The sequence below is a fragment of the Piliocolobus tephrosceles genome, chromosome 16 (genome assembly GCF_002776525.5).
Source record: "Piliocolobus tephrosceles isolate RC106 chromosome 16, ASM277652v3, whole genome shotgun sequence".
NCBI classification, from domain to species: domain Eukaryota; kingdom Metazoa; phylum Chordata; class Mammalia; order Primates; family Cercopithecidae; genus Piliocolobus; species Piliocolobus tephrosceles.
The window spans coordinates 59,590,051-59,618,009 of record NC_045449.1 but is presented as its reverse complement, the minus strand read 5'-3'; the positions used below and the strand labels follow the sequence as shown (position 1 = coordinate 59,618,009).

The window sequence follows — 27,959 nt, the reverse complement described above, 5'->3', positions numbered from 1 at the left end:
GTGTCCAGGAAATTATCCATTTCTTCTAGATTTTCTAGTTGATTTGCGTAGAGGTGTTTATAGTATTCTCTGATGGTAGTTTGTATTTCTGTGGGGTCGGTGGTGATATCCCCTTTATCATTTTTTATTGCGTCTATTTGATTCCTCTCTCTTTTCTTCTTTATTAGCCTTGCTAGCGGTCTGTCAATTTTGTTGATCTTTTCAAAAAACCAACTCCTGGATTCATTGATTTTTTGGAGGGTTTTTTGTGTCTCTATCTCCTTCAGTTCTGCTCTGATCTTAGTTATTTCTTGCCTTCTGCTAGCTTTTGAATGTGTTTGCTCTTGCCTCTCTAGTTCTTTTAACTGTATGTTAGAGTGTCAATTTTAGATCTTTCCTGCTTTCTCTTGTGGGCACTTAGTGCTATAAATTTCCCTCTACACACTGCTTTAAATGTCTCCCAGAGATTCTGGTATGTTGTATCTTTGTTCTCATTGGATTCAAAGAACATCTTTATTTCTGCTTTCATTTTGTTATGTACCCAGTAGTCATTCAGGAGCAGGTTGTTCAGTTTCCATGTAGTTGAGCGGTTTTGATTGAGTTTCTTAGTCCTGAGTTCTAGTTTGATTGCACTGTGGTCAGAGAGACAGTTTGTTATAATTTCTGTTCTTTTACATTTGCTGAGGAGTGCTTTACTTCCAATTATGTGGTCAATTTTGGAATAAGTGTGATGTGGTGCTGAGAAGAATGTATATTCTGTTGACTTGGGGTGGAGAGTTCTATAGATGTCTATTAGGTCCGCTTGGTGCAGAGATGAGTTCAATTCCTGGATATCCTTGTTAACTTTCTGTCTCGTTGATCTGTCTAATGTTGACAGTGGAGTGTTGAAGTCTCCCATTATTATTGTATGGGAGTCTAAGTCTCTTTGTAAGTCTCTAAGGACTTGCTTTATGAATCTGGGTGCTCCTGTATTAGGTGCATATATATTTAGGATAGTTAGCTCTTCCTGTTGGATTGATCCCTTTACCATTATGTAATGGCCTTCTTTGTCTCTTTTGATCTTTGATGGTTTAAAGTCTGTTTTATCAGAGACTAGGATTGCAACCCCTGCTTTTTTTTGTTCTCCATTTGCTTGGTAGATCTTCCTCCATCCTTTTATTTTGAACCTATGTATGTCTCTGCATGTGAGATGGGTCTCCTGAAGACAGCAGACTGATGGGTCTTGACTCTTTATCCAGTTTGCCAGTCTGTGTCTTTTAATTGGAGCATTTAGTCCATTTACATTTAAGGTTAATATTGTTATGTGTGATCTTGATCCTGCCATTATGATATTAACTGGTTATTTTGCTCATTAGTTGATGCAGTTTCTTCCTAGGCTCAATGGTCTTTACATTTTGGCATGTTTTTGCAATGGCTGGTACTGGTTGTTCCTTTCCATGTTTAGGGCTTCCTTCAGGGTCTCTTGTAAGGCAGGCCTGGTGGTGACAAAATCTCTAAGCATTTGCTTATCTATAAAGAATTTTATTTCTCCTTCACTTATGAAACTTAGTTTGGCTGGATATGAAATTCTGGGTTTAAAATTCTTTTCTTTAAGAACTTTGAATATTGGCCCCCACTCTCTTCTGGCTTGTAGAGTTTCTGCCGAGAGATCTGCTGTCAGTCTGATGGGCTTCCCTTTGTGGGTAACCCGACCTTTCTCTCTGGCTGCCCTTAAGATTTTTTCCTTCATTTCAACTTTGGTGAATCTGGCAATTATGTGTCTTGGAGTTGCTCTTCTGGAGGAGTATCTTTGTGGCGTTCTCTGTATTTCCTGAATTTGAATGTTGGCCTGCCCTGCTAGGTTGGGGAAGTTCTCCTGGATGATATCCTGTAGAGTGTTTTCCAATTTGGTTCCATTTTCCCCCTCACTTTCAGGCACCCCAATCAGATGTAGATTTGGTCTTTTGACATAATCCCATACTTCTTGCAGGCTTTGTTCATTTCTTTTTCTTCTTTTTTCTTTTGGTTTCTCTTCTCGCTTCATTTCATTCATTTGATCCTCAATCGCTGATACTCTTTCTTCCAGTTGATCGAGTCGGTTACTGAAGCTTGTGCATTTGTCACGTATTTCTCGTGTCATGGTTTTCATCTCTGTCATTTCGTTTATGACCTTCTCTGCATTAATTAGTCTAGCTGTCAATTCTTCCACTTTTTTTTCAAGATTTTTAGTTTCTTTGCGCTGGGTACGTAATTCCTCCTTTAGCTCTGAGAGGTTTGATGGACTGAAGCCTTCTTCTCTCATCTCATCAAAATCATTCTCTGACCAGCTTTGATCCGTTGCTGGCGATGGGCTGTGCTCCTTTGCAGGAGGAGATGCGCTCTTATTTTTTGAATTTCCAGCTTTTCTGCCCTGCTTTTTCCCCATCTTTGTGGTTTTATCTCTCTTTGGTCTTTGATGATGGTGACGTACTGATGGGGTTTTGATATAGGTGTCCTTCCTGTTTGATAGGTTTCCTTCTGACTGTCAGGACCCTCAGCTATAGGTCTGTTGGAGATTGCTTGAGGTCCACTCCAGACCCTGTTTGCCTGGGTATCAGCAGCAGAGGTTGCAGAAGATAGAATATTGCTGAACAGCGAGTGCACCTGTCTGATTCTTGCTTTGGAAGCTTCCTCTCAGGGGTGTACTCCACCCTGTGAGGTGTGGGGTGTCAGACTGCCCCTAGTGGGGGATGTCTCCCAGTTAGGCTACTCAGGGGTCAGTGACCCACTTGAGCAGGCAGACTGCCCCTTCTCAGATCTCAACCTCCGTGTTGGGAGATCCACTGCTCTCTTCAAAGCTGTCAGACAGAGTCGTTCGCGTTTCACAGGCTTCTGCTCCTTTAGCTGAGCCCTGCCCCCAGAGGCGCCCACATTTTCTTAATCCAGTCTGTCACTGATGGACATTTGGGTTGATTCCAAGTCTTTGCTATTGTGAATAGTGCCGCAATGAACATACGTGTGCATGTGTCTTTATAGCAGCATGATTTATAATCCTTTGGGTATATACTCAGTAATGGGATGGCTGGATCATATGGTACTTCTAGTTCTAGATCCTTGAGGAATCGCCATACTGTTTTCATTGAACTAGTTTACAATCCCACCAACATGTTAAAAGTGTTCCTATTTCTCCACATCCTTTCCAGCATCTGTTGTTTCCTGACTTTTTAATGATTGCCATTCTAACTGGTGTGAGATGGTATCTCATTGTGGTTTTGATTTGCATTTCTCTGATGGCCAGTGATGATGAGCATTTTTTCATGTGTCTGTTGGCTGTATGCATGTCTTCTTTTGAGAAATGTCTGTTCATATCCTTTGCCCACTTTTTGATGGGGTTTTTTTTTCTTGTAAATTTGTTTGAGTTCTTTGTAGGTTCTAGATATTAGCCCTTTGTCAGATGAGTAGATTGCAAAAATTTTCTCCCATTCTGTAGGTTGCTTGTTCACTCTGACGGTAGTTTCTTTTGCTGTGCAGAAGTTCTTTAGTTTAATTAGATCCCATTTGTCAATTTTGGCTTTTGTTGCTGTTGCTTTTGGTGTTTTAGACATGAAGTCCTTGCCCATGCCTGTGTCCTGAATGGTATTACCTAGGTTTTCTTCTAGGATTTTTATGGTATTAGGTCTAACATTTAAGTCTCTAATCCATCTTGAATTAATTTTCATATAAGGAGTAAGGAAAGGATCCAGTTTCAGCTTTCTACTTATGGCTAGCCAATTTTCCCAGCACCATTTATTAAATAGGGAATCCTTTCCCCATTTCTTGTTTTTCTCAGGTTTGTCAAAGATCAGATGGCTATAGATGTGTGGTATTATTTCTGAGGACTCTGTTCTGTTCCATTGGTCTATATCTCTGTTTTGGTACCAGTACCATGCTGTTTTGGTTACTGTAGCCTTGTAGTATAGTTTGAAGTCAGGTAGCGTGATGCCTCCAGCTTTGTTCTTTTGACTTAGGATTGTCTTGGCAATGCGGGGTCTTTTTTGGTTCCATATGAACTTTAAAGCAGTTTTTTCCAATTTTGTGAAGAAAGTCATTGGTAGCTTGATGGGGATGGCATTGAATCTATAAATTACCTTGGGCAGTATGGCCATTTTCACGATATTGATTCTTCCTATCCATGAGCATGGTACGTTCTTCTATTTGTTTGTGTCCTCTTTTATTTCACTGAGCAGTGGTTTGTAGTTCTCCTTGAAGAGGTCCTTTGCATCCCTTGTAAGTTGGATTCCTAGGTATTTTATTGTCTTTGAAGCAATTGTGAATGGAAGTTCATTCATGATTTGGCTCTCTGTTTGTCTGTTACTGGTGTATAAGAATGCTTGTGATTTTTGCACATTAATTTTGTATCCTGAGACTTTGCTGAAGTTGCTTATCAGCTTAAGGAGATTTTGGGCTGAGATTATGGAGTTTTCTAAATATACAATCATGTCATCTGCAAACAGGGACAATTTGACTTTTTCTTTTCCTAACTGAATACCCTTTATTTCTTTCTCTTGCCGGATTGCCCTAGCCAGAACTTCCAACCCTATGTTGAATAGGAGTGGTGAGAGAGGGCATCCCTGTCTTGTGCCAGTTTTCAGAGGAAATGCTTCCAGTTTTTGCCCATTCAGTATGATATTGGCTGTGCGTTTGTCATAAATAGCTCTTATTGTTTTGAGATACATTCCATCAATACCTAGTTTATTGAGAGTTTTCAGCATGAGGGGGTGTTGAATTTGGCAAAGGCCTTTTCTGCATCTATTGAGATAATCATGTGGTTTTTGTCTTTGGTTCTGTTTATATGCTGGATTATGTTTATTGATTTGCGTATGTTGAACCAGCCTTGCATCCCAGGGATGAAGCCCACTTGATCATGGTGGATAAGCTTTTTGATGTGCTGCTGGATTCGGTTTGCCAGTATTTTATTGAGGATTTTTGCATCGATGTTCATCAGGGAGATTGGTCTAAAATTCTCTTTTTTTGTTGTGTCTCTGCCAGGCTTTGGTATCAGGATGATGTTGGCCTCATAAAATGAGTTAGGGAGGATTTCCTCTTTTTCTATTGATTGGAATAGTTTCAGAAGGAATGGTACCAGCTCCTCCTTGTACCTCTGGTAGAATTCAGCTGTGAATCCATCTGGTCCTGGACTTTTTTTGGTTGGTAGGCTATTAATTATTGCCTCAATTTCAGAACCTGCTATTGGTCTATTCAGGGATTCAACTTCTTCCTGGTTTAATCTTCGGAAAGTGTAAGTGTCCAGGAAATTATCCATTTCTTCTAGATTTTCTAGTTCATTTGTGTAGAGGTGTTTATAGTATTCTCTGATGGTAGTTTGTATTTCTGTAGGGTCAGTGGTGATATCCCCTTTATCATTTTTTATCGTATCTATTTGATTCTTCTCTCTTTTCTTCTTTATTAGTCTTGCTAGCAGTCTATCAATTTTGTTGATCTTTTCAAAAAACCAACTCCTGGATTCACTGATTTTTGGAGGGTTTTTTGTGTCTCTATCTCCTTCAGTTCTGATCTAATCTTAGTAATTTCTTGCCTTCTGCTAGCTTTTGAATGTGTTTGCTCTTGCTTCTCTAGTTCTTTTAATTGTGATGTTAGAGTGTCAATTTTAGATCTTTCCAGCTTTCTCTTGTGGGCATTTAGTGCTATAAATTTCCCTCTCCACACTGCTTTAAATGTGTCCCAGAGATTCTGGTATGTTGTATCTTTGTTCTCATTGGTTTCAAAGAAAATCTTTATTTCTGCCTTCATTTCATTATGTACTCAGTAGTCATTCAGGAGCAGGTTGTTCAGTTTCCATGTAGCTGAGCGGTTTTGATTGAGTTTCTTAGTCCTGAGTTCTAGTTTGATTGCACCGTGGTCTGAGAGACAGTTTGTTATAATTTCTGTTCTTTACATTTGCTCAGGAGTGCTTTACTTCCAATTATGTGGTCAATTTTGGAATAAGTGTGATATGGTGCTGAGAAGAATGTATATTCTGTTGATTTGGGGTGGAGAGTTCTGTAGATGTCTATTAGGTCCGCTTGGTGCAGAACTGAGTTCAATTCCTGTATATCCTTGTTAACTTTCTGTCTTGTTGATCTGTCTAATGGTGACAGTGGGGTGTTGAAGTCTCCCATTATTATTGTATGGGAGTCTAAGTCTCTTTGTAAGCCTCTAAGGACTTGCTTTATGAATCTGGGTGCTTCTATATTGGGTGCATATATATTTAGGATAGTTAGCTCTTCCTGTTGAATTGATCCTTTACCATTATGTAATGGCCTTCTTTGTCTCTTTTGATCTTTGATGGTTTAAAGTCGTTTTATCAGAGACTAGGATTGCAACTCCTGCTTTTTTTTGTTCTCCATTTGCTTGGTAGATCTTCCCCCATCCCTTTATTTTGAACCTATGTATGTCTCTGCATGTGAGATGGATCTCCTGAATATAGCAAACTGATGGGTCTTGATTCTTTATCCAATTTGCCAGTCTGTGTCTTTTAATTGGAGCATTTAGTCCATTTACATTTAAGGTTAATATTGTTATGTGTGAACTTGATCCTGTCATTATGATATTAGCTGGTTATTTTGCTCGTTAGTTGATGCAGTTTCTTCCTAGCATCGCTGGTCTTTACATTTTGGCATGTTTTTGCAATGGCTGGTACCGGTTGTTCCTTTCCATGTTTAGTGCTTCCTTCAGGGTCTCTTGTAGGGCAGACCTGGTGGTGACAAAATCGCTAAGCATTTGCTTGTCTGTAAAGGATTTTATTTCTCCTTCACTTATGAAACTTAGTTTGGCTGGATATGAAATTCTGGGCTTAAAATTCTTTTCTTTAAGAATGTTGAATATCGGCCACCACTCTCTTCTGGCTGGTAGAGTTTCTGCCGAAAGATCTGCTGTTAGTCTGATGGGCTTCCCTTTGTGGGTAACCCGACCTTTCTCTCTGGCTACCCTTAACAGTTTTTACTTCATTTCAACTTTGGTCAATCTGACAATTATGTGTCTTGGAGTTGCTCTTCTCTAGGAGTATCTTTGTGGTGTTCTCTGTATTTCCTGAATTTGAATGTTGGCCTGCCTTACTAGGTTGGGGAAGTTCTCCTGGATGATATCCTGCAGAGTGTTTTCCAACTTGGTTCCATTTGCCCCTTCACTTTCAGGCACCCCAGTCAGACTTAGGGGTTTTTATTGTTTTTCTAGTCTCTATTTCATTTTTTTCCTGCTCTGATCTTTATGACTTCCTTCCTTCTCCTAACTTTAGGCTTAGTTCATTTTTTATTTTTTTAGTTCTGAAGTATAACATTAGGTTGTTGATTTGAAGTTTGTCTTTGTTTTTTTTAAAAAAATTGATACAGGTTTTTTTTTTTTTCATTAATTTGCCTTGTAGAGCTCTTTTTGCTATATCCCGTAAGTTTTGGTATCCTGTGTCCCATTTTTGTCTGTCTCAAGTTTATCTTTTGATTTTTTTGACTTATTGGTTGTTCAGGAGTATTTTGTTTATTTTCACATATTTGTGAATTTTCCAAGGTTTCTCTCTCTCTTTTTTTTTTTTTTGAGATGGAGTCTCACTGTGTTGTCCAGGCTGGAATGTGGTGGTGCGATCTCAGCTCACTGCAAGCTTCGCCTCCTGGGTTCAGGCCATTCTGCTGTCTCAAGCTCCTAAGTGGCTGGGACTACAGGTGCCCACCACCACCCCTGGATAATTTTTTGTATTTTTAGTAGAGACGGGGTTTCACCAAGTTAGCCAGGATGGTCTCGATCTCCTAACCTTGTGATCTGCCCACCTCAGCCTCCCAAAGTGCTGGGATTACAGGCATGAGCCACCGCATCTGGCCCTTGTTATTGATTTTTAATTTCATACCATTGTGATTGAAAAAACACATTATATTATTTAAATCCTCTTAAATTTGTTAAGACTTGTTTTGTAGCCTAACATATTATCTGTTTTGCAGAATGTTTAATGTGTACTTGAGACGTAAGGGTATTCTGTTGCTGTTGGATGGAATGCTGAGCATATGTCTTTTAGGTACCTTTGCTCTAAAGTGTCATTTAACTCTGTTGTTTCCTTATTGATGTTCTATGTGGATGATCTGTCTACTGCTGAGAGTGTAGTATTGAAGTTCTCTCCTGTTATTGTATTACAGTCTATCTCTTCCTTCATATCTATGAATATTTGCTTTATATATTTAGGTGCCATTATATTGGGTGCATATATATTTAGAATTGTTATATCCTCTTGATGAGTAGAGTGCTTTATCAGTATATTATGACCTTCTGTTTCTCATTTTACAGTTTTGACTTAAATTTTATGATATGGTTTGGCTCTGTGTCCCTACCCAAATATCACCTCAAATTGTAATCCCCATAATCCCCACAAAGGAAGGGTGGGACCAGGTGGAGGTAATTGGATCATAGGGGTGGTTTCCCCCATGCAGTTCTCTTGATAGTGGGTGAGTCTCATGAGATCTGATGGTTTATAAGCGTCTGGCATTTCCCTTGCTTACACTCACTCTGTCCTGTTGCCCTGTGAAGGAGGTGCCTTGCTTCCCCTTTGCCGTCTACCATGATTGTAAATTTCCTGAGGCCTCTGAAGCCATGCTGAACTGTGAGTCAATTAAATGTCTTTCCTTTATAAACTGCCCAGCCTCAGGTATTTCTTGATAGCAGTGTGAGAACGGACTAATATACTCTATTTTATCTAATTTAAATATATCTCCCCTTGCTCTCTTTTCATTTCTATTTGCACAAAATATCTTTTCTATTCCTTTACTTTTAGTCTATTTGTGTCCATAAGCATGACATGAGTCGCTTGTAGGAAACATATAGTTGAGTTTTGTTTTTTTACCCAGTTACTTTAAGTCTTTTGATTGGCGAATTTAGTTCATTTATATTCAAAGTCATGATTGATAGGTAAGGACTCAGTACTTTCATTTTGTAATTTATTTTCTGGTTGTTTTGTAGATTCTTTTTTTTTTTTTTCTTCCTCACTTGCTATCTTTCTTTGCAGTTTGATGATTTTCTGTAGTGATATGCTTTGAATCCTTTCTTTTTATGTCTTGTGTAACTACTATAGATTTTTAGTTTGTGGTTACCATGAGACTACATAAAACATCTTCTACTTACAACATGCTACTTCAAGATGATAAATTACTGCATATAAAAACTGTAAACTTTTATTCTCCCTTAATTTTATGTTTTTGAGTTCACAATTTACAGCTTTTTATAATTTGTATCCTTTAATAATTATTTTTTTGAGACAGAGTCTTAGTCTGTCACCCAGGCCATAGTGCAGTGTTGTAATCTCAGCTCACTGCAACCTCCACTTCCTAGGTTCAAGCAGTTCTCATGCCTCAGCCTCCCAAGTAGCTGGGACTACAGGCACGCACAACTGTGCCCAGATAATTTTTGTATTTTTAGTAGAGAAGTATCTTACTGTGTTTCCCAGGGTGGTCTTCAACTCCTGAGCTCAAGTGATCTGGCCACCTCAGTGTCCCAAAGTGCTGAGATTACAGACATGAGCCACCACACCTGGCCTCCCTTGACAGTTTATTGTAGTTATAGTTGCTTTTTAAAGTTTTGTTTTTTAACCATCATACTAGAGATAAAATTGCTTTACACACCATATTTATAGCACTAAAGTATTCTGAATATAACTATGTATTATTTATACCATTGAGTTTTTTACTTTCATATGTTTTTGTTATTAACATATGAAAGTGACTGTTTCTCAGCTTAAATAACTCCTTTTTGTAATTCCTGTAAGACGAGGCTCATGGTGATGACCTCCCTTATTTTGGGGGGAAGATGGAGGTGAGGGAAGATTTTTACTTCTCTCTTATTTATGAAGGATAACTTTGCCAGGTAAAGTATTCTTGATTGGGAGCTTTTTTCCTTCAGTACTTTGAATGTGTATCTTCCCACTGTCTCCTGGCATGCAGGGTTTCTGCTGAGAAATCTACTGATAGCCATGTTGTAACTCGCTTGTATGTGATATGTATCTTACCTCTTTTGGTTTTCAGAATTCTTTGTTTTTGATTTTTGATAATTGCTTATGATGTGTTTTGGTGAATTCTCTTTGGGTTGAATTCGATTGTAACCTCTGAATTTTCTGTACCTTGATATTGACATCTTTCTCCAGATTTGGGAAGCTTTCAGGCATTATTTTCTTAAATATGCTTTTTTGGGGGGCATTTTTCTCTCTCTTCTCCTTTGGATCTCCTATTATCTGAAAGTTAGGTCTCTTGATGGTGTCCCATAATTTTCATAAGCCTTCTTTATTCTTTTTACTTTTTGCTCCTGTGACTCGATAATTTTAAATGTCCTGTCTTTGAACTCACTAATTGTTTCTTCTATTTGTTTGAGCCTGATGTTCAAGCTTTTAATAAAATTTTTCAGTTTAGTTATTGTATTCTTTATCTCTAGGATTTCTGTTTTTAAAAGTAGTGTCCGTTCCTTTGTCAAACTAATTCTTTTGTCTGTATATTGTTTTTCAAGTTTTACTTTTCTATCCATATTTTCTTATAATTCTGTTGATATGGTTTAGATCTGTGTCCCAAACCAAATTTCATTTCAAATTGTAATTCCCAGTGGAGTTGGGGCCTGGTGGGAGGTGATTGAATCATGGGGGTGGGTTCTCATGAATGATTTAGCATCATTCCCTTGGTGCTGTTCTTGTGATAGTGAGGGTGTTCTCATTATCACTATCTAGTGGTTGTTAAAAGTGTGTAGCACCTTCGCCCTCACTCTCTCTCTCTTGCTCCTGCTCTAGCCATGTGATGTACCTGTTCCCCCTTTGCCTTCTGCCACGATTATAAGTTTCCTGAGGCCTCTCTAGAAACTGAGCAGATGGTAGCATCATGCTTCCTGTACAGCCTATTGAACTGTAAGCCAATTAAACCTCTTTTTCTTTATAAATTATCCACTCTCAGGGCTTTATAGCAATGCAAGAACAAACTAATACATCCGTGATCTTCTTAGAAGGATTATTCTGAATTGTCAGTCATTTTGTAGACCTTCATATTTTTAGGGATCATTGTTGGAGGTTTCTCTCTTAGTTTCTTTTTGTGGTGTTTATTTCCTTGATTTTTTTGTAATTGTTGTGTCCTTACCTTGGTGTCTGTGCGTTTGATGAATTGGCTTCCTCTTTTGGCCTTTGCAGATGTCCTTTGGTGGGGATGGACACTTTTAATATTTAGTCTAGCCTAAGATTCTGGATGGACCAGCTGATAGTGACCATGAGCAAGCAGATTTTGCTATTGGGTTCTTTAATTACAACGGGCTGCTGCCTGTTTTATGAAGTCAGGTGTTGCTTCTGGTTGTGCTTCACAGTCCGGTGACACCATTGGCTAGGCTGCACAATCAAGCACAGCTGCTGGCTGGGCTCTGTGATAACCTCTGATTAGGCAGGGTTGCAGTCTGGGTTCCCTGGCATGGTGGTACTCATGTTTGAAATCTGTAGTTGGATGGGGCTGAAGGTTGGACTCCAATGCTGGCAAGGTCTCTGGGGTTGCTGCTCCGCCAGCCACTCAGATGGGCAAAGCCAGATGCTGTGCCCACAGTTGTGTATAGTTTTGGGCTTGCCTCCCTGCCCGCACCTCAGGCTGGGCTCCAATGCTGGACAGGGGCAATCACTGCTACGATTGGATTGGACTACATGCTCTGCTCTGCAGATATGCAGGGATCTGGGCTTTCCTCTCGGCCTGGGGAAGTATGCCAAGCTCTGAGGCTGGGTGGCAGATCTGGCTAGGGACTTGAGCTTGGCAGATCTCTCAACCGTGCTTCCTGCTCAGTGATGCTATTTGTTGGTCTCTCTGATTGGGTGCCTCCACTGGCTGGAATGCAGAGGTTGCTGTGAGCTCCATTTTCTCTTCTTTGTTTCTAGCTGATCTCAGATGTTCTAGCCCTGCTAATACTCCCAAGGCAAGGCAGAAGTGGGCCTCCTGCCAAGCATCTTGGAATGCTGGGAAAGCTGGATGTTCACCTCCAGATCTCTTTCCCACTGTAGAAACCATGGGCCTGGGGGAATCCTCTCTGTGTGGCACTATGGTGGTTTGTGGGAGGGACCATACAGTCAACGTGAAACCATTTCTATTTTTTTTTGTAATGTGACTTTTGTCAGTTCTGTGATCCAAGAGCATGTCTCAGACTCACTCCCAAGTTCTGGAATATTCACAAAGGTTTTCTTGTCTGTGAATGGTTGCTAGTTGGATTTCTATGAGATAGACTGGAGCTGGGGAACTTTTATTCCACCATCTTGCTGATGTCCCTCCTCCTCATCCTTAAGAATTTAATACATCTTTACTTCGCATACCATGGCAGCTATTTAGTAAATATGCAAAAGAAAGACTTGTCATAGTTCGTATATTTGTGGGTTCATTATCTGGATTACTAAACAAAGCTTACACATTTGAAACATTTCCATTTTATAGAGAAATGTACAATGTGCTAAGAGAATAAAGATGTTAAGTCCTAGAGCATATAGAGAAGGAAGGCATTTATTCAATTAGTGGGATTAAAGAACACCTTAGAGAGGAAGGGAAACTTGAGTCAACCTTGAAAAGACTGACTGGATGAAAAAAAAAAATGAAAGGACCTACGGATAGTATGATGGGCAAAAGGCCCTAGAGTCAAGAACAGCCATGACTTGCTTGGAAAATGTCAAGGGTATTGGAGTCTGGATTGCTGAGGACAGATTAAGGAGCCTCCCACTTGAGGTCCAATATGAAAAGCATTGAAGGAGAGAGAGCCTTGAAACTAAAGTCTTGAGTTAGAAACAAAAAACCAAAGTGTGCTTGACTGTGCTTCCTTTAATCATTCCTTAAATTTATTCTTGACCACAATACTAATTACCTACGAATCAGTAATCCTAGAACTCTAATTGAATTTTACGCCGGTGACTTAATGTTTTTGGGATTGCAGTCCTTGGTATTTACAAAGAAACAGTTGGGTGCTAAATATCATGCCATAATCTAGAGGGTATTCAAACTTCAGTATAAGAACCGTAAGCTGGAATGTGCTGTTAGACACAGTAGTGGGTGGTAATATGCATTTGTTCTCAGGCAGTGAAACTGGTTGCCTTTCACTGAACATCTTTGTTCCTAGAACCTGAAAGTCTAATCATGTCTGAATAAATGCATTGAAATGTTTTTTTCAAATATATTGTGGAAAACTGGAAAGAAGCATTTTTCATAGTTCATTTCCTCCAATATTCATGCCTTAACTAATCTTAGTGCTTACCAAAAGGTAACCTGAAAGAAGGCATTGTGTACAAGTTGAACAAAGTAGAAGTAGTTCCACATACCAGTGAAGCAGAATAATAAGTAATATAAAGTAGCCAGTGGTAGAATGGTTGCCACGTTAACTGGTAATTGCCTCAGACAAAAAATATTGTCTTAAGTTATACCCAAATGTGCAGGGGTGTAAAGACAAATAAAATACTGCATTGCTTTGAATAAAAGACATCATTTTCATGTTGTTGACATAGAGAGCTTTTTCATGACTGTGAGAACATCTCTTTCTCATTGCATGTAAATAAGCATCTGATCATAACATGGACAAAGTGATAGAAAAAGTTAGATCCAACATGCTTTTATTTATTTTGTGTGTGTTTTAAAGAATTTGGAACTAAATGTTGAAAACGGTAAATTCAGCAAGTCTTGAACCAAGTTGGGTGCACTGTGCAATCTTTGTTTTCATTTGATTAGTATTTATTGATTCCCTGTATATGCCAGGCACTGTGATAAATGGTTGATACTATTTCACTGATGACAGTGGACATGGGCTGATGTTACACTGGGGGAGAGAGACATTACAAACAGCCCTAATGAAGATGTAGATTATATAGTGAATCTGAAGGTGATATATCCTGTGGAACAAAAGGGTAGCAAAGCAGGGAAAGGGGAACTAGGTGGACTTAGGGGCTGCGGAATTGCAATGTTCAATTTAAAATTGAGTGGTCTGGGAGGTCTCGGTACAAAGGTGATGCTAAACAAAGGCTCAATACTTTGAGAAAGTGCTGTATGACTATCAGGCAGAACCTCCTGCCCCCAAGGTGAGAGCACTTCTGACACATTATAGGCCTGGGCAGCAGGTAGGTGGACTGTGGTGGTGGTGGTGGGGGGATAGAGCAGTAAAGATGAGCTGTGAGAGGTCACTGGATTGGATTAAGTGAGGCCTCTTGGGTGCGGTGGAATCTTTGACTTTTCCTTTTTCCATTTTCTTTTTTAATAACAGCTTTGTTGAGATAAAATTCACATACCAACAATTCCCTCATATGTGTACAATTCAGTGGTTTTTAAAATTGTATTCAGGATGTTATGTAACCATCATCACGGTCAATTTTAGAAAATGTTCATCTTCCCCAAAAGAAACACCATATCCTTTAGCAGTTACCCTCTCAGATCGCCATCTCACCCTAGGCAACCACTAATCTGTTTTCTGTTTCTATGCGTTTGCCGATTCTGGAAATTTAATATAAATGGAATCCTACAGTATGTGGTCTGTTGTGACACTTAGCTTAATGCTGTCAAGGCTCATCCATGTTATAACATGTGGTAATTTTTTTTTCTATTTTTAATTAATTTTTGTTTTGAGACAGGATCTTATTCTTTTTCCCAGGCTGGAATGCAGTGGGGCAGGCATGGCTCACTGCAGCTACAACCTCTGGGGCTTAAGCAATCCTGCTGCCTTAGCCTCTTGAATAGCTGAGGCTATCGGCGTGTGCCACCATGCTCGGCTGATTTGTTTCTTTTTTGTAGAGACACAGTCTCACTATGTTGCCTACACTGGTCTCAGACTCCTGGGCTCAAGCAATCCTCCTGCCTCAGCCTCCCAAAGTACATGTATTAATCCTTCTTTCCTTTTTATGTTTGAATAATATTCTACTGTAAGAATATACCACATTTTGTTTATTTATTTATCAACTGATGGATATGTGGGTGGTTTCCTCTTTTTGGATGTTATGAATAAGGCTACTATAAACATTTGTAGACAAAGTTTTGTGTGGATGTATATGTTCTCATTTCTTACCTTGGAGTGAAACTACTGGGACACATGGTAACTCTATTTAACGTTTCGAGGAATTGTCAGACAGACTGTCTTCCAGCATGTCTATACCATTTTAGATTCCCAGCAGCAGTGCTGAAGGTTCTGACTTCTCTACATCTTCACCAATACTTGTTACTATTTGTCTTTTTTTATTATTGCTATTCTTTGGCGCATGAAGTGATACGTCATTCTTTTTTTAATTTGTAGTTGCTTAAAGACAGTGATGTTGAACATCTTTTCATATGCTTTTTTGCCTTTTGTATATCTTTTTGGAGAAATATCTATTCAGGCTCTTTGCCCATTTTAAAATTGAGTTTAATTATCCATTTATTATTGGGCTATAAGAGTTATTTATATATTCAAGATATAAGTCTCCTATCAGAGATATGATTTGGAAATATTTTATCTCATTCAGCACATACCAAGGGCTTAATTAAATTATGTTGAATAAATATTAGAACATCCTAAATTATATTTTCACTACATTATTGTTGTAATTTTAGAATTTAGCCAATTATATACCAATTTAATTTCCCTCCTTAAATAATTAAAATGTATTAAGATAAATTGATAAATGTCTCATTATTTTAATACCTTTAAATTCATCATTGTTATTGGTGAGGTGTTTAAAATCTGCCATTTAAACAAATGGACAAATTACAAAAACATGGAACACATTTTTTTGTTTAAAAAATTAATATTTGATTTTTAAATTTTATAGATGGAAAAAGTGGAGGCAGATCTAACTAGATCCAAATCTCTTCGTGAGAAACAATCAAAGGAGTTTTTATGGCAACTGGAGGACATCAGACAGCGGTATGAACAACAGGTTGGTCTTTCATTTTGATGCTGCCATTAAATTTTTAAAATACATATATAATTTCTCTTTTAAAAATTGCTATCACAGAATATTTGCATAATGAAAATATGACTAAGAGCTGTTATTACCAATATATTTAAAATAATGTTTGTTTCAATAAAATCTGTAAACAGAATTTTAACACTCCACTGAAGTTTATTCTGACAGTTTTATCTGAATGTTTGATTGAAACATCGATCGTAATTGATGAGACTGGGTAATTTATAAGAAAAGAGGTTTGATTGGCTCACAGTTGTGCAGGTTGTACAGAAAGCATAGTGGCCTCTGTTTCTGGAGAGGCCTCAGGAAGCTGCCAATCAAGGCAGAAGGAAGCAGAAGCAGGCACCTTACATGGCAAAAGCAGGAGCCAGCAAGTGAACCAGCGAGACAGAGAGAGAAGCGAGGAAGTGCCGTACACTTTTAAATGACCAGATCACTCGTGAACTCAGAGTGAGAGCTCACTTATCACCAAGGGGATGGCCCAAGCCATTCATGAGGGATCCGCTCCCATGATTCAAACACCTCCCACCCCATGATCCACCACCTCCAACACTGGGGATTACATTTCAACATGAGATCTGGGTGGGAACAAGTATCCTAATAATCTCAGTAGTTCTTCTGTCCTGTCAGAGCACTAGTTAAACCTCCATTAATTTGAGAAATATGGTTGAGTACTTACTATGTGCCAGGTGCTGTCCCTGGTATGAGGGAGAACAGCAACAGAGAGCATGCCTCCTCTCTCATGGAGTTTGCTTTTTGGTGACTACTCAGTCTACAAATTAAAAAGTGAAATAATTTTGAAGAGTGAGTTATATTATTATTATTATTATTTTTTTTTTTTTGATATGAAGTCTCACTCTCTCACCCAGGCTGGAGTGCAGGGGCTCCATCTTGGCTCGCTGCAACTGCTACCTCCTGGGTTCAAGCGATTCTCCTGCCTCAGCCTCCCGAGTAGCTGGGATTACAGGCACACGCCACCACGCCTGCCTAATTTTTGTGATTTTAGTAGAGACGGAGTTTTACCATGTTGGCCAGGCTAGTCTTGAACTCCTGATTTCAGGTGATCTGCCCACCTCGGCCTGCCAAAATGCTGGGATTACAGGTGTGAGCCACCACACCCGGCCTGAAGAGTGACTTATGTAGAAGAAAAAATGGTACCTTTATAGCCTTTGCCAGGTGGAGGGTGGGAAGGGGATTACCAGCCTTGAATACCTGATCAGGGAAACCCTGATATTTGTGCTGAGTTCTAAAAACTAGCACAACTGTTTTTAGAACAGGAAGGAGCCAGCCATGAGCTCTGGAGAAATAGTATTCCAGTCTGAGGGAACAGCACATTCAAAGATCCTGAGAAGAGAGCAAGCTGGAAGTGTTCAAGGAAGATAACTGATGATGAAGACCAAGTTAGCCAGAGTATGGGGAGAAAGGTTCCTGCTGTGGGAGATGAAGGGGAAGAGGGAGGTTAGGACCAGGATGTGTAAAGAGTTGAGATTTTGTCCTCAGTGCTCTGCCCCTTACTTAGTAATACAAAGTTTTATTTTCTTCTTTTAAAAATATATTTCTGCTTATTCCCAGAATACTTAAAATTACTATTAATTTTTAGCTTGGTTTTGCTTTGGTAAACATGATCCTAAACCTCAATGGCTTAGAACAAAAAAGGCTTATTTCATACTTATGTCATGTGTCCTTTGAGGACTGACTGCAGCTCTGACCCATGTCATGTCATCTTGAGTCCAGTTTTTAGAATGAACTATCTGGAACATTGCTATGGGAAATGGAAAAGGAAATATTTTGAGCATCTGCTGGCTTCTAACATTGACCCAGAAGTAAGTTTACTCACATTTTATTGGCCAAAGCAAACATGGCCTCCCTGGTGTAATCCTCCGCCTGGAAGGAGCATCACAGAGAAGACCATCAAATGGGGTTAGCATAAAACAGTTTACCATGCTGACTACAATTGCAAACTTAGAAAATATAAAAATGTAGAAAATGCTGGAACTGGGTTTTAAAGGTACATTCTTTGTCAAGCAGCACAGGGGTTATGACACAGGACCAATAAAAAAGGAAATGTAGTCTTGGCAGACAAAATATTCATCATTGAACAATATGTACATAGACACAATAATTAGATGACATTTATTGTTTTCAACTTTAAAAACTAGCTTAGGGTTACAGAACAGGGCATAGATGTTACCAACTGTATTAGTCTGTTCCCATATGGCTAATAAAGACATACCCGAGACTGGGTAATTTATAAAGGAAAGAGGTTTAATGGACTCACAGTTCCACATGGCTGAGGAGGCCTCACAATCGTGGCAGAAGGCAAAGGAGAAGCAAAGTCACCTTTTATATGGTGGCAGGCAAGAGAGCTTGTGCAGGGGAACTCCCATTTATAAAACCATCAGATCTTGTGAGACTTACTTACTAACACAAGAACAGCATGGGGGAAACTGCCCCCATGATTTAATTATTTCCACCTGGTCCCGCCCTTCACACGTGGGGATTATTATAATTCAAGGTGAGATTTGGGTTGGGGCACAGCCAAACCATATCTCCAGCCTTGCTATTGTAACAGTAAAGGTTAAGATGGTATAGGTATGGAAGTGGAAGAAAGGGATGGAAGGCCTGGGAGGGGAAGGGTGAGAGCACTGAGGTATTATCATGAAGTGTGGATTTGAGCAGCTGCCCATGTAATGAAACAAAACACAGAGGTTTTAGTATATTCCTCATTACAGGGTTGACCACTGGAGGAACTGAAAGGAATGGAGTAACTAGTAAAATGGTGACAAGAGTGGGAGAGAGGAGCGAGGGAGTGTAAATGAGCTAAATCCCCATTTGTCCTAGTAGAAAACCTATAAGGAGTGTCTAGCTTTGGTAAATTAAGAGAGAGCTATGTAGCATATTGTGTATAGGTAGGGAAGTAATCACCAGAGAAAGGAGCACAGGCATGTTTTAAAAGAGTTGCCACCAGTACAGGAGTGGGATGGGGCAAGGACCTGTTACTTTCTATTAGAAGATGAGGTTTACCATTTTATTTTTAAAAATCATGTGTGCACATATGCACAGACGCATATGCATGTATGAATATGTATACTTTATGTTTACATATTCATATATAGGATATATATGTTCTGTTCCAAAAAAACTAATTCATATAGATTTTAATCCCAAAATTTTATTTCTTAGAACCTATCCTATAGAAATTTTTGTACATGTGCAAAAAGATGCACGTTCATACATGTTTTGGGAGGATTATTTGTAATATTGAAAAAAGTTGTAAATAAAATGAATGATTAAATAAATTATGCTGGCCGGGCGTGGTGGCTCACACCTGTAATCCCAGCACTTTGGGAGGCTGAGGCAGGCAGATCACAAGGTCAGGAGATCGAGACCATCCTGGCTAACACAGCGAAACCCTGTCTCTACTAAAAATGCAAAAAATTAGCCGGGCTTGGTGGCACATGCCTCTAGTCCCAGCTACTCGGGAGGCTGAGGCAGGAGAATGGCGTGAACCCAGGAGGCGGAGTCTGCAGTGAGCCGAAGTGGCACTACTGCACTCCAGCCTGGATTTGACAGAGCGAGACTCTGTCTCAAAAATAAATAAATAAATAAATAATGCTAAATACCTACTGTCGAATACAATATACTTATTAAAAAGATTGATAGAGGCCGGGCACAGTGGCTCATGCCTGTAATCCCAGCACTTTGGGAGGCCAAGGCGGGAGGATCACAAGGTCAGGAGATCGAGACCATGGTGAAACCCTGTCTGTACTAAAAATACAAAAAATTAGCCGGGCGCGGTGGCGGGCGCCTGTAGTCCCAGCTACTCGGGAGGCTGAGGCAGGAGAATGGCGTGAACCTGGGAGGCGGAGCTTGCAGTGAGCCGAGATCGCGCCACTGCACTCCAGCCTGGGCAACAGAGCGAGACTCCGTCTCAAAAAAAAAAAAAAAAAAAGATTGATATAAATCTGAAGGTGCCAACATATGCGGATTTCTAAGACATGTTGGTGAGGGGAATAAAGCACTTCTTAGAACACTTTGTATGTTATGATCCCATTGATGTAAAATTAAAACATATGTGTCTCAAAGTTAGATATGTAAATTCAGTGAAAAACTTCTGTAAGATTATACATGACTATGGAATTGGCCTGGAATTATGGGTTAGGGTTATGATGAATTGAGACTTTCATTGTATGCTCTAAATAACCTTTTTTACTTCAAATTTCATAATGAGCATATGTTATACATTACTTGGATAAGTAAAACATTAAAATTATGAATGCTAAGAAACAATACAATGGAATAAATATTTTGGAGCATTTATATTATATTCTTTTTTTTTTCTTAGAGATGGGGTCTTGCTCTCTCTCTCAGGCAGGAGTGCAGTGGTGCGATTATGGCTCACTGCAACCTTTAACTCCTGGGCTCGAGCAATCCTCTTACCTTAGCCTCCCAAAGTGCTGGGATTACAGGCATGAGCCACTGTGCCTGGTCTGTATTGTGTTCTGTAGTATTTTAAGTGGGTAATGAATTTGGATTAATGAAATAGAAAATAAATTCAAACAATTTATATGCAATGTAAAAAATAACCAATAAATGAAAAGCCTAAAAGAGAAGAAAAGATAGAAGATAGAGCTGACACATTATTTTCAACAGTGCCAAAGTATGGATAACTTCGGACTTTCTAACTGCAAAAGCCAGTGCAATGGAGTTATTCTATCAGATTTTTTAAAAAATGCTTTTATATAAAAATGAAGTATTTAATTTCCGCTTAATATGTGATGGCAACTGAAAGTCATTCTAACACATGCCAAATTAAAAATATGTATTTCTCCTGAAATACACTTTTATCTAAAGAGCCATGGAGGATGTTTTCCACAACTTTAGTAATGGGAGGAAGTTGCTTGGAAACTGGTTTTAAAAACTAGGTTTAGAACACTATGTGAAGAATCGGAGGCTGGAATTGGGGAGTAAGGGGTGGTAAGAGGGAGGGAAACAGAGGTAATTATTAATCAAATGTAAATGAAAATATTAAGGAAGGGCAATGAATGTTACTTTTTATTATGCTATAGTTACAAAGTATAATTGAGGTATTTTTGGGTTAAAAACAATATTAGAAGCGCTAAGAAAAATAAGAAAAATGTCAGTTCCTTCGTAAACTGATGAAGGAACGGGGAGAAGGGAAAACCAAAGTTAAAGCTCTTTATGTAACACAAATGCTAATCAGAGGTTATTATACTACAGGGTGAGTATAAGATGTAACAGAATTCTCTGTGGGAGTTTTAAAATTATATTCCCATTTTGATGATAATCACATGGGTCACAAATTTATAACCAAGTGTGGCCAAAGGATGTCAGCATCTGATTTGCATTTACGTTGTAGTTGTTTTGGCACACCACTGACTGAAAGTCAGACACAATAAGAAAAATCACAAAGGAAAATTTAAATGCATTTGACTAAATAAAAAGTATTTTGAGTTAAAAAAGTAATTCAAGAAATAATTGAAGCAGATATCTTAGGCAGAGAGTAACTCTCCTTATAAAATTAATAAATGTATAATATATAAAGATAATTAGCAGATAAATATAATAATTAGCACAAATCATAAGAAAATCATTAATGTCCCAATAAGTGACCTGGCAAAGGAAAGAAAGAGATAAGAAATGAATCAAGTGCATAGCTGTGTAGAAACTTCTTTAGCTTTGGTGTTAATAAAAATGCAAATTAGAATTAACCATGATGTGCCATCTAAAGTCGGTAAAAGTTTAGTGAAATTGGTACTTTTATATATCCTGTTATATACTACAAATGTAGTATATAACAGGAATGTAAAAAACACACACAAGCGTACCTCAGGTGAGTGCAGATTTCACCTGTTTTTATTCTTTCTATATCTAGAGGCCTATACATTAGAATCAATGCTGAGAACGAAGATCCCAGGTGGTAGTTCACTAAGGAAAGATGAAGGCAGGAGTATGAACTAGTACATTTTAGGAGAATATTTAGTGATGTGACAATATACAAACATTTTTAGTTAGCTTTTTTTTTTCCAGCAGAATATTCCATTAACTGTAACAGTATTTCCCCTGACCACTCCACAAATTGTTCGGAGTTTTTCCTGTGGAAGTTTATCATGACAAACGATAGGCATACAGTAGTGAGCTCTACAAGCCAGCATGAGTACACGAAGAATGAAGCCGATTAAACTAAGCTTATTTCCTTCTTTGAACAGGGTAGCCAGGCTGGTAGATAAGGAAAAAGGAGTAGATGTAATATATCTGGCTTTCATGGAGCCATCTGACGGTGTCTGCATGAAGGCAGTTTGGGGAAATATGGTTCGAATATTGGTACCTTTATGTGGTTAAGTGATAGTTCAGAGGGCCATCTCTGAATGATTAGTGTCAACCTGAAGTGAGATTTCTATGTCTCTCAGTCAGTCGAGGATGATAAGGGATTAAAAAAATAAAAGTTTAAAGTTTCCCAATGCTTAGAATTCTGAGGAATAGTTAATATGCAGGATTAAAAAAAAATGAGTTTTCTGCAGCTTTAAACAGGCTGGAATTAAGAAGATTACATTTATTGGGGTTGAATATAAAATGCCACGCTTTGGTTTAGAAAATCAGTTGCAAAAGTAGAAGGAAGACAGAGAGCCACAGAGATAAGGGGAGTGTGGTGCCTGGGACACAGGGGACAAGAGAGCCAGCAGATACGGTCCCAGGTATTGTTTATGTTTCAGGTCACATAAGGAATAGGTCGATTTTGGTCACCACATTTTAAGCAGGCCACTGACAAACTTGAACATGTTCAGAGAAGAGTTTTCAGAATATAGAAAGGTCTGGAACTATGTCAGAGGGGATATTTAAAGGGAGGATTGCATATCTCTCTGTAAATTTAAGGTCTGAATTTCAGGGAGCATTGGGCTTGGTCTGTGTGATAAAAATCCTAAAAACCCACGGTTATTAGGATCTACCCTGGACCAGGCACTACTCTGCATTACACATATTCAGCCACTCCCCATCTTCACAGTTTATATATATATGTGTGTGTGTGTGTGTGTGTGTGTGTGTGTGTATATATATATATATTATATATATATATATATATATATATATATATATAATTTTTTAGACAGAGTCCCGCTCTGTCACCCAGGCTGGAGTGCCAGTGGTGCAATCTTGGCTCACTGCAACCTCTGCCACCCAGGTTCAAGTGATTCTCCTGCCTCAGCCTCCCGAGTAGCTGGGATTACAGGTGTGTGCTTCCCCTCCTGGCTAATTTTTGTATTTTTAGTAGAGACGGGGTTTCACCATGTTGGCCAGGCTGGTCTCAAACTCCTGATGTCAGGTGATCTGCCCGCCTCTGCCTCCCAAATTGCTGGGATTACAGGCGTGAGCCACCACGCCTAACCCACAGAAATCTTGTGAGGTAGCTACCACTGTTTATTGTTTTCATCTTCTAGTTGTACAAACTGAGGTATCCATTTAAGGAAGTGGCCCAGGGTCCCACACAGTTCATAGAGCCCTGCTCTTGACCCCACTCTAAATGCACTCCCACGGAGTTCCAGGGGGCAGAAATTGAACCCATATATAGATGGTACCGTGAGGAATATTTTGTATTGTTTCAAGGTAGTTCTTTTCTGAAGAACTCTTCCTTCACATGTGCAACAGTTTTTCTTGTGAGAAAGTAAGTTTCCAGTGTGAGTGGGTTGCGGTGTATTTTTGGAGTGTTATGGGGGGGGGGGTACTGTGCCTTCCGGGGGCTGTCCTACTGCAGTGATCTCTTCCAAAACCAAGATTCTGGGACTTTCTGTTCATCTGCCTGATTAGTTCCCAGGCCCTCTTGACAGACCGACTTCTCTCATTCCACCGCTGACTCATTCACTTAGGTACCTGTCTGGCTGGATTTCCCCGTGTCAGAACTCTTGCCTACTTTCTCAGTTGCCATTCAAATGGAAGTGTGAACATTTTTCTGTTGTTTTGTTTTTTTTCTCTAAAAGGTAAAATTGTAAGTGTTATGATGATAGCATTTCACATCAGGAGGGGATTTAGATGCCGAGCATTTGGGTGCTCGCTTCTCCAACTCAGGTAAGGTGATCCCGGGGGAAGTGTGAGCAAGTGCTAGGGGTTCCTGAGGCTGCGTACATGCTTCTTGGAGTGTTGCATTCACTCAGTTAGATTGTGGGAAAGCAACGTAGTTTTACTATTGAGGTAACATTCCTATTAAAACAAACATAGACTTTCCTGTTTTGTAAAATGCAAAGTTCTCATGAATTTTTAAGACAAAATAGGACATTTCAAAGAAACTTCCAGCTTGCAGAGGCTGCTTCAGGCTGTGCCCTCACATCCCTCAGGGGGGTCCTATTCATTTTCACTGCTGCTAAGAGTACTTTGGTGGAAAAGTTTTAAAAGCATTTATCCGGTCTAATCCTCACATTTTATAATGAGGGAACTGACTGACATTCAGAGGAAATGAATGGACTTGTACCTTCTGGGCCTCAGTTTCCTTCTCCAGTTTTAATTTTTGAGCCCCTCTCTTACAGAAAGCATCGTGCCAGGAACTGTAATGAAGTGAAAACAGCAAAGTAGTATTTTAAAGTATCTTAGCCAAAATCCAGGCATAAAGTGTGCAGATGTGGAAAGAAAAACATCAAACACATGGGCTAAATGCTCACACAAATATCCTGTAAAGCCCAAGCTTTCATCAAGATTTCCTGTTTCTTTCCTGTATAACCCATTGGAACAAAAAGACAATTCTAATTGTCTTTTCACAAACCTCATTCAAGTTGGAAACAAACAACCAAGCAGGCATGCTAGGACTTCCTGGACTATAGAGATTTCTTTGGCAACTCCATGATATCATTCTTTAATCTTGTATTTTATATCTTTGCTTTCCACTACAAAGCCTTGAAGGAGAAATGTAGTTCAGCAGATAAACAAGTGGCCAGCTTCTCCAGAAAGAATAAGTGCTTATTGTCAATGATTACAGAAATAAAACAGAACAAAACAAAACAAAAAACCACTGAAGGGCCAACTTCTTACAAGCCGCCATTATTTAAAACTTAAAATATTTTGGTAGCAAAGATAGTGCAAAGACAAAACAAATTATGCAAGATAAGCAAGTAGGAAATTTTAAGTGAAGGTCAGTTGGGATATTTAAAAAGCAGATAGCACGTGATTCCCAATCCTTGTCCTTTGTAAATATTCTAGTGGTTAATTAGCTAGGTGGTATAACCTTCCAGCCTAGGCTTTTTAAATTTTTATTTATTTATTTAGTTTTGAAACAAAGTCTTGCTCTGTCGCCCAGGCTGGAGTGCAGTGGCGCAATCTTGGCTCACTGCAACCTCCGTCTCCCAGGTTCAATCAGTTCTCCTGCCTCAGTCTCCCAAGTAGCTGGGACTACAGGCGCATGCCACCACACCCGGCTAATTTTTTTTTTTTTTTTTTGTATTTTAGTAGAGATGGGGTTTCACTGTGTTGCCCAGACTGGTCTTGAGCTCCTGAGCTCAGGCAATCCGCCCGCCTTGGCCTCTCAAAGTGCTAGGATTACAGGAGTGAGCCACCGCGCCCGGCCAGGCTTCTTTTAAATGAAACTATTTAGTCTACACTGGAAAAGGAGACGGTGGAAAGGAAGAGAGGGAGGAAAGAAGGAAGACACTCACTAGCATGTGTTCCCAGGAAGGTAGAGATACTGGGCAGGACCCGCATTACGCAGGGAGCTGCTAGCCTCTGATGATGGCTGGGTCTCTCTCCTCTGCCTGGTGAGAAAAGAAGGGAAGGCCAGGTGTGTAGAAGTTTGTGGATCTGCAAAAGGCGGATGAAGACTTTCTTATTACTGAGGTTTTTCTTTGTCACATAGGCGGCAAGATCATTTGCTGAGACTGGAGGAATTACATGGACAGGAGAGCAAATAAAAGTGGGAATTGTTTGAAATTATTTGGGTGATAGCAAGACTGATCCAAGTAGAAAGACTTCGTGAACTTTCTCTTTGTTATTGAGGTTCCAGGTGAGGTTAATGACCGTGGATTTGTGGGGCTCCCTAAAATCCCTTCAAAATGGATTTCCATATGACTTATCGATTTCTAGATATATATGATTTATTGTATGTCCAGTCTGCTGCTCTTACTCTTTGTTTTATTCTTGCTCACCATATCATACTCTTTTTGAAAGTCTTTTTTTGCTTGACGTTCCTCTTCCAATTCATAATAAATAATTTTTGAACCCCAACTACATATCAGCCCCTGTGGTGTCCTCAGTGGTGATCGAGACAAATGCAATCCTTGATCTAATGATGCTTCCTTTCAAATTACTTATTTGAATAAGCACCAAATTCAGGGAAAGCAGCTACACCACAAGTCACAGATTGGTCCTGCAGGAAATGGCAAAGTACCAGATTCCCAGCCGTTAGGCTGCTAGACTCAGAGGCCCAGGCATTGATGCAACAGAGCCTGGGCCCCTGTGTCCAGGTCCAGTAGTCGGAGCCTAGAGTCATAGAATGGGGGCTGATATTTAGTGAAAGACATTTGAAGAGCCTTCTCTTCCTCCTTTTTTTTACTTTTGACCTGAAGCTGTTCTCATCTAGGTTAAAACAAGTGGCACCTTTAGCTAGAGTGAATATTAAAAGAGCAAAGATGGGCTGGGTGCAGTGGCTCATGCCTGTATTTCCAGTAACTCAGGAGGCCCAGGAGGGAGGATTGCTTGGAGCCAGGAGTGAGAGACGAGCCTGGGCAATGTATTGAGGCCCCCATCTCTATTAAAAAAAAAAAAAAATAGACTGGTATGGTGGCTTGCGCCTGTGTTCCAAGCTATTTTAGAGGCTAAGGTTCCAGAGTTGCTTGAGCCTGGGAGTTCAATGTTACAGTGAGCTTTGATAGCACCACTGCACTCCATCCAGCCTGGGTGACAGAGCAAGACCCCATTCAAAAAAAAAAAAAAAGTTTTCCTGGATAGTTATATGGACTAACTCATTATTTAAATACATTTAAAATATAAAGTAGTACCTTCTTTAAGTACATTTAAAATATAAAGTAGAACTAATGCCTTCTCAATCATTCATTATTTAACACGTTTATTGAGTGACTACTTTGTGCTAAACAATCTTCCAAGTGCTTAGGATATAACAGTGAACAAAATATAGAGTCTTTACCCTTATGATGGAGAAAAACACTACCACTACCCGCTATCACTACCAACCACCACTACTACCACACACACACACACACACACACACACACACACATCTTTTTCAAAACAAAATTTAAGGTAGGGCGAGGTAATAATAACTGTTTTGAAGAAAAATAAAGCAAGCTAAAGTGTGAGTGAAAGGGCTACTTTATAAATGGTTATTATTTTATACAAGGTGTTATTGTAGTTAAGATTGTTAGTGAAGGACTCTACTGAAATGCTATTCAAATTAAGACCTGGATGAAGTAAAGGAGGAAACCATACAAAAACCTGAGGTAAGGAAAGAACATTCCAGGCAGAGGGAAGAGCAGTTGCAACAGCCATGAGAGATGGGTTCGTTTGTAGCTGGAATGGAGTGAACTTGGAAGAGAGTGGTAGGAGCCAAAGTACAGTACAGGGTAGATTTTATCACATCCTATGGATTGTGGTGGGAAATTGGATTTTATTCTGAGTGTGTTGAGAAGCCATTGGAGTATTTGAGCAAGATCTGGTTTGCTTTTTTTTTTTTTTTTTTTTTTTGAGGTGGAGTCTCACTCTGTCACCCAGGCTGGAGTGCAGTGGCATGATCTCAGCTTGCTGCAGCCTCCACCTCCTGGGTTAAAGTGATTCTCTTGCCTCAGCCTCCCAAGTAGCTGAGACTACAGGTGCCTGCCACCACATCCGGCTAATTTTTTAATGTATTTTTAGTAGAGACAGGGTTTCACTACGTTGGGCAGGCTGGTCTCAAACTCCTGACCTCATGATCCACCTACCTCGGCCTTCCAAAGTGCTGGGATGATAGGCGTGAGTCACTGCACCCGGCCTGGTTTGCATTTTTGAAAGATCTCTCCAGCTGCTGTGTGGAGCTTTGATTATGATGGAGGCAGGAGAGGAAGCAGGGGACCTAGTTAGAGGATGATTGCAGTGGGCTGGTACCTAGTTAGAGGAT

General features: G+C 39.5%; 1 protein-coding gene across 7 annotated transcripts in view; it reads left to right on the top strand.

Moving 5' to 3' along the window:
• Positions 1 to 27,959, top strand: part of CEP112 (centrosomal protein 112) — a 558,138-nt gene that overhangs the window by 245,448 nt on the left and 284,731 nt on the right. For all 7 annotated transcript variants that reach the window (XM_023212015.3, XM_023212013.3, XM_023212018.2 and 4 more), the window contains one exon: positions 15,716 to 15,823. In XM_023212015.3, the coding sequence (XP_023067783.2) occupies positions 15,716 to 15,823 (108 nt within the window). The remainder of the gene's footprint in view (positions 1 to 15,715; positions 15,824 to 27,959) is intronic.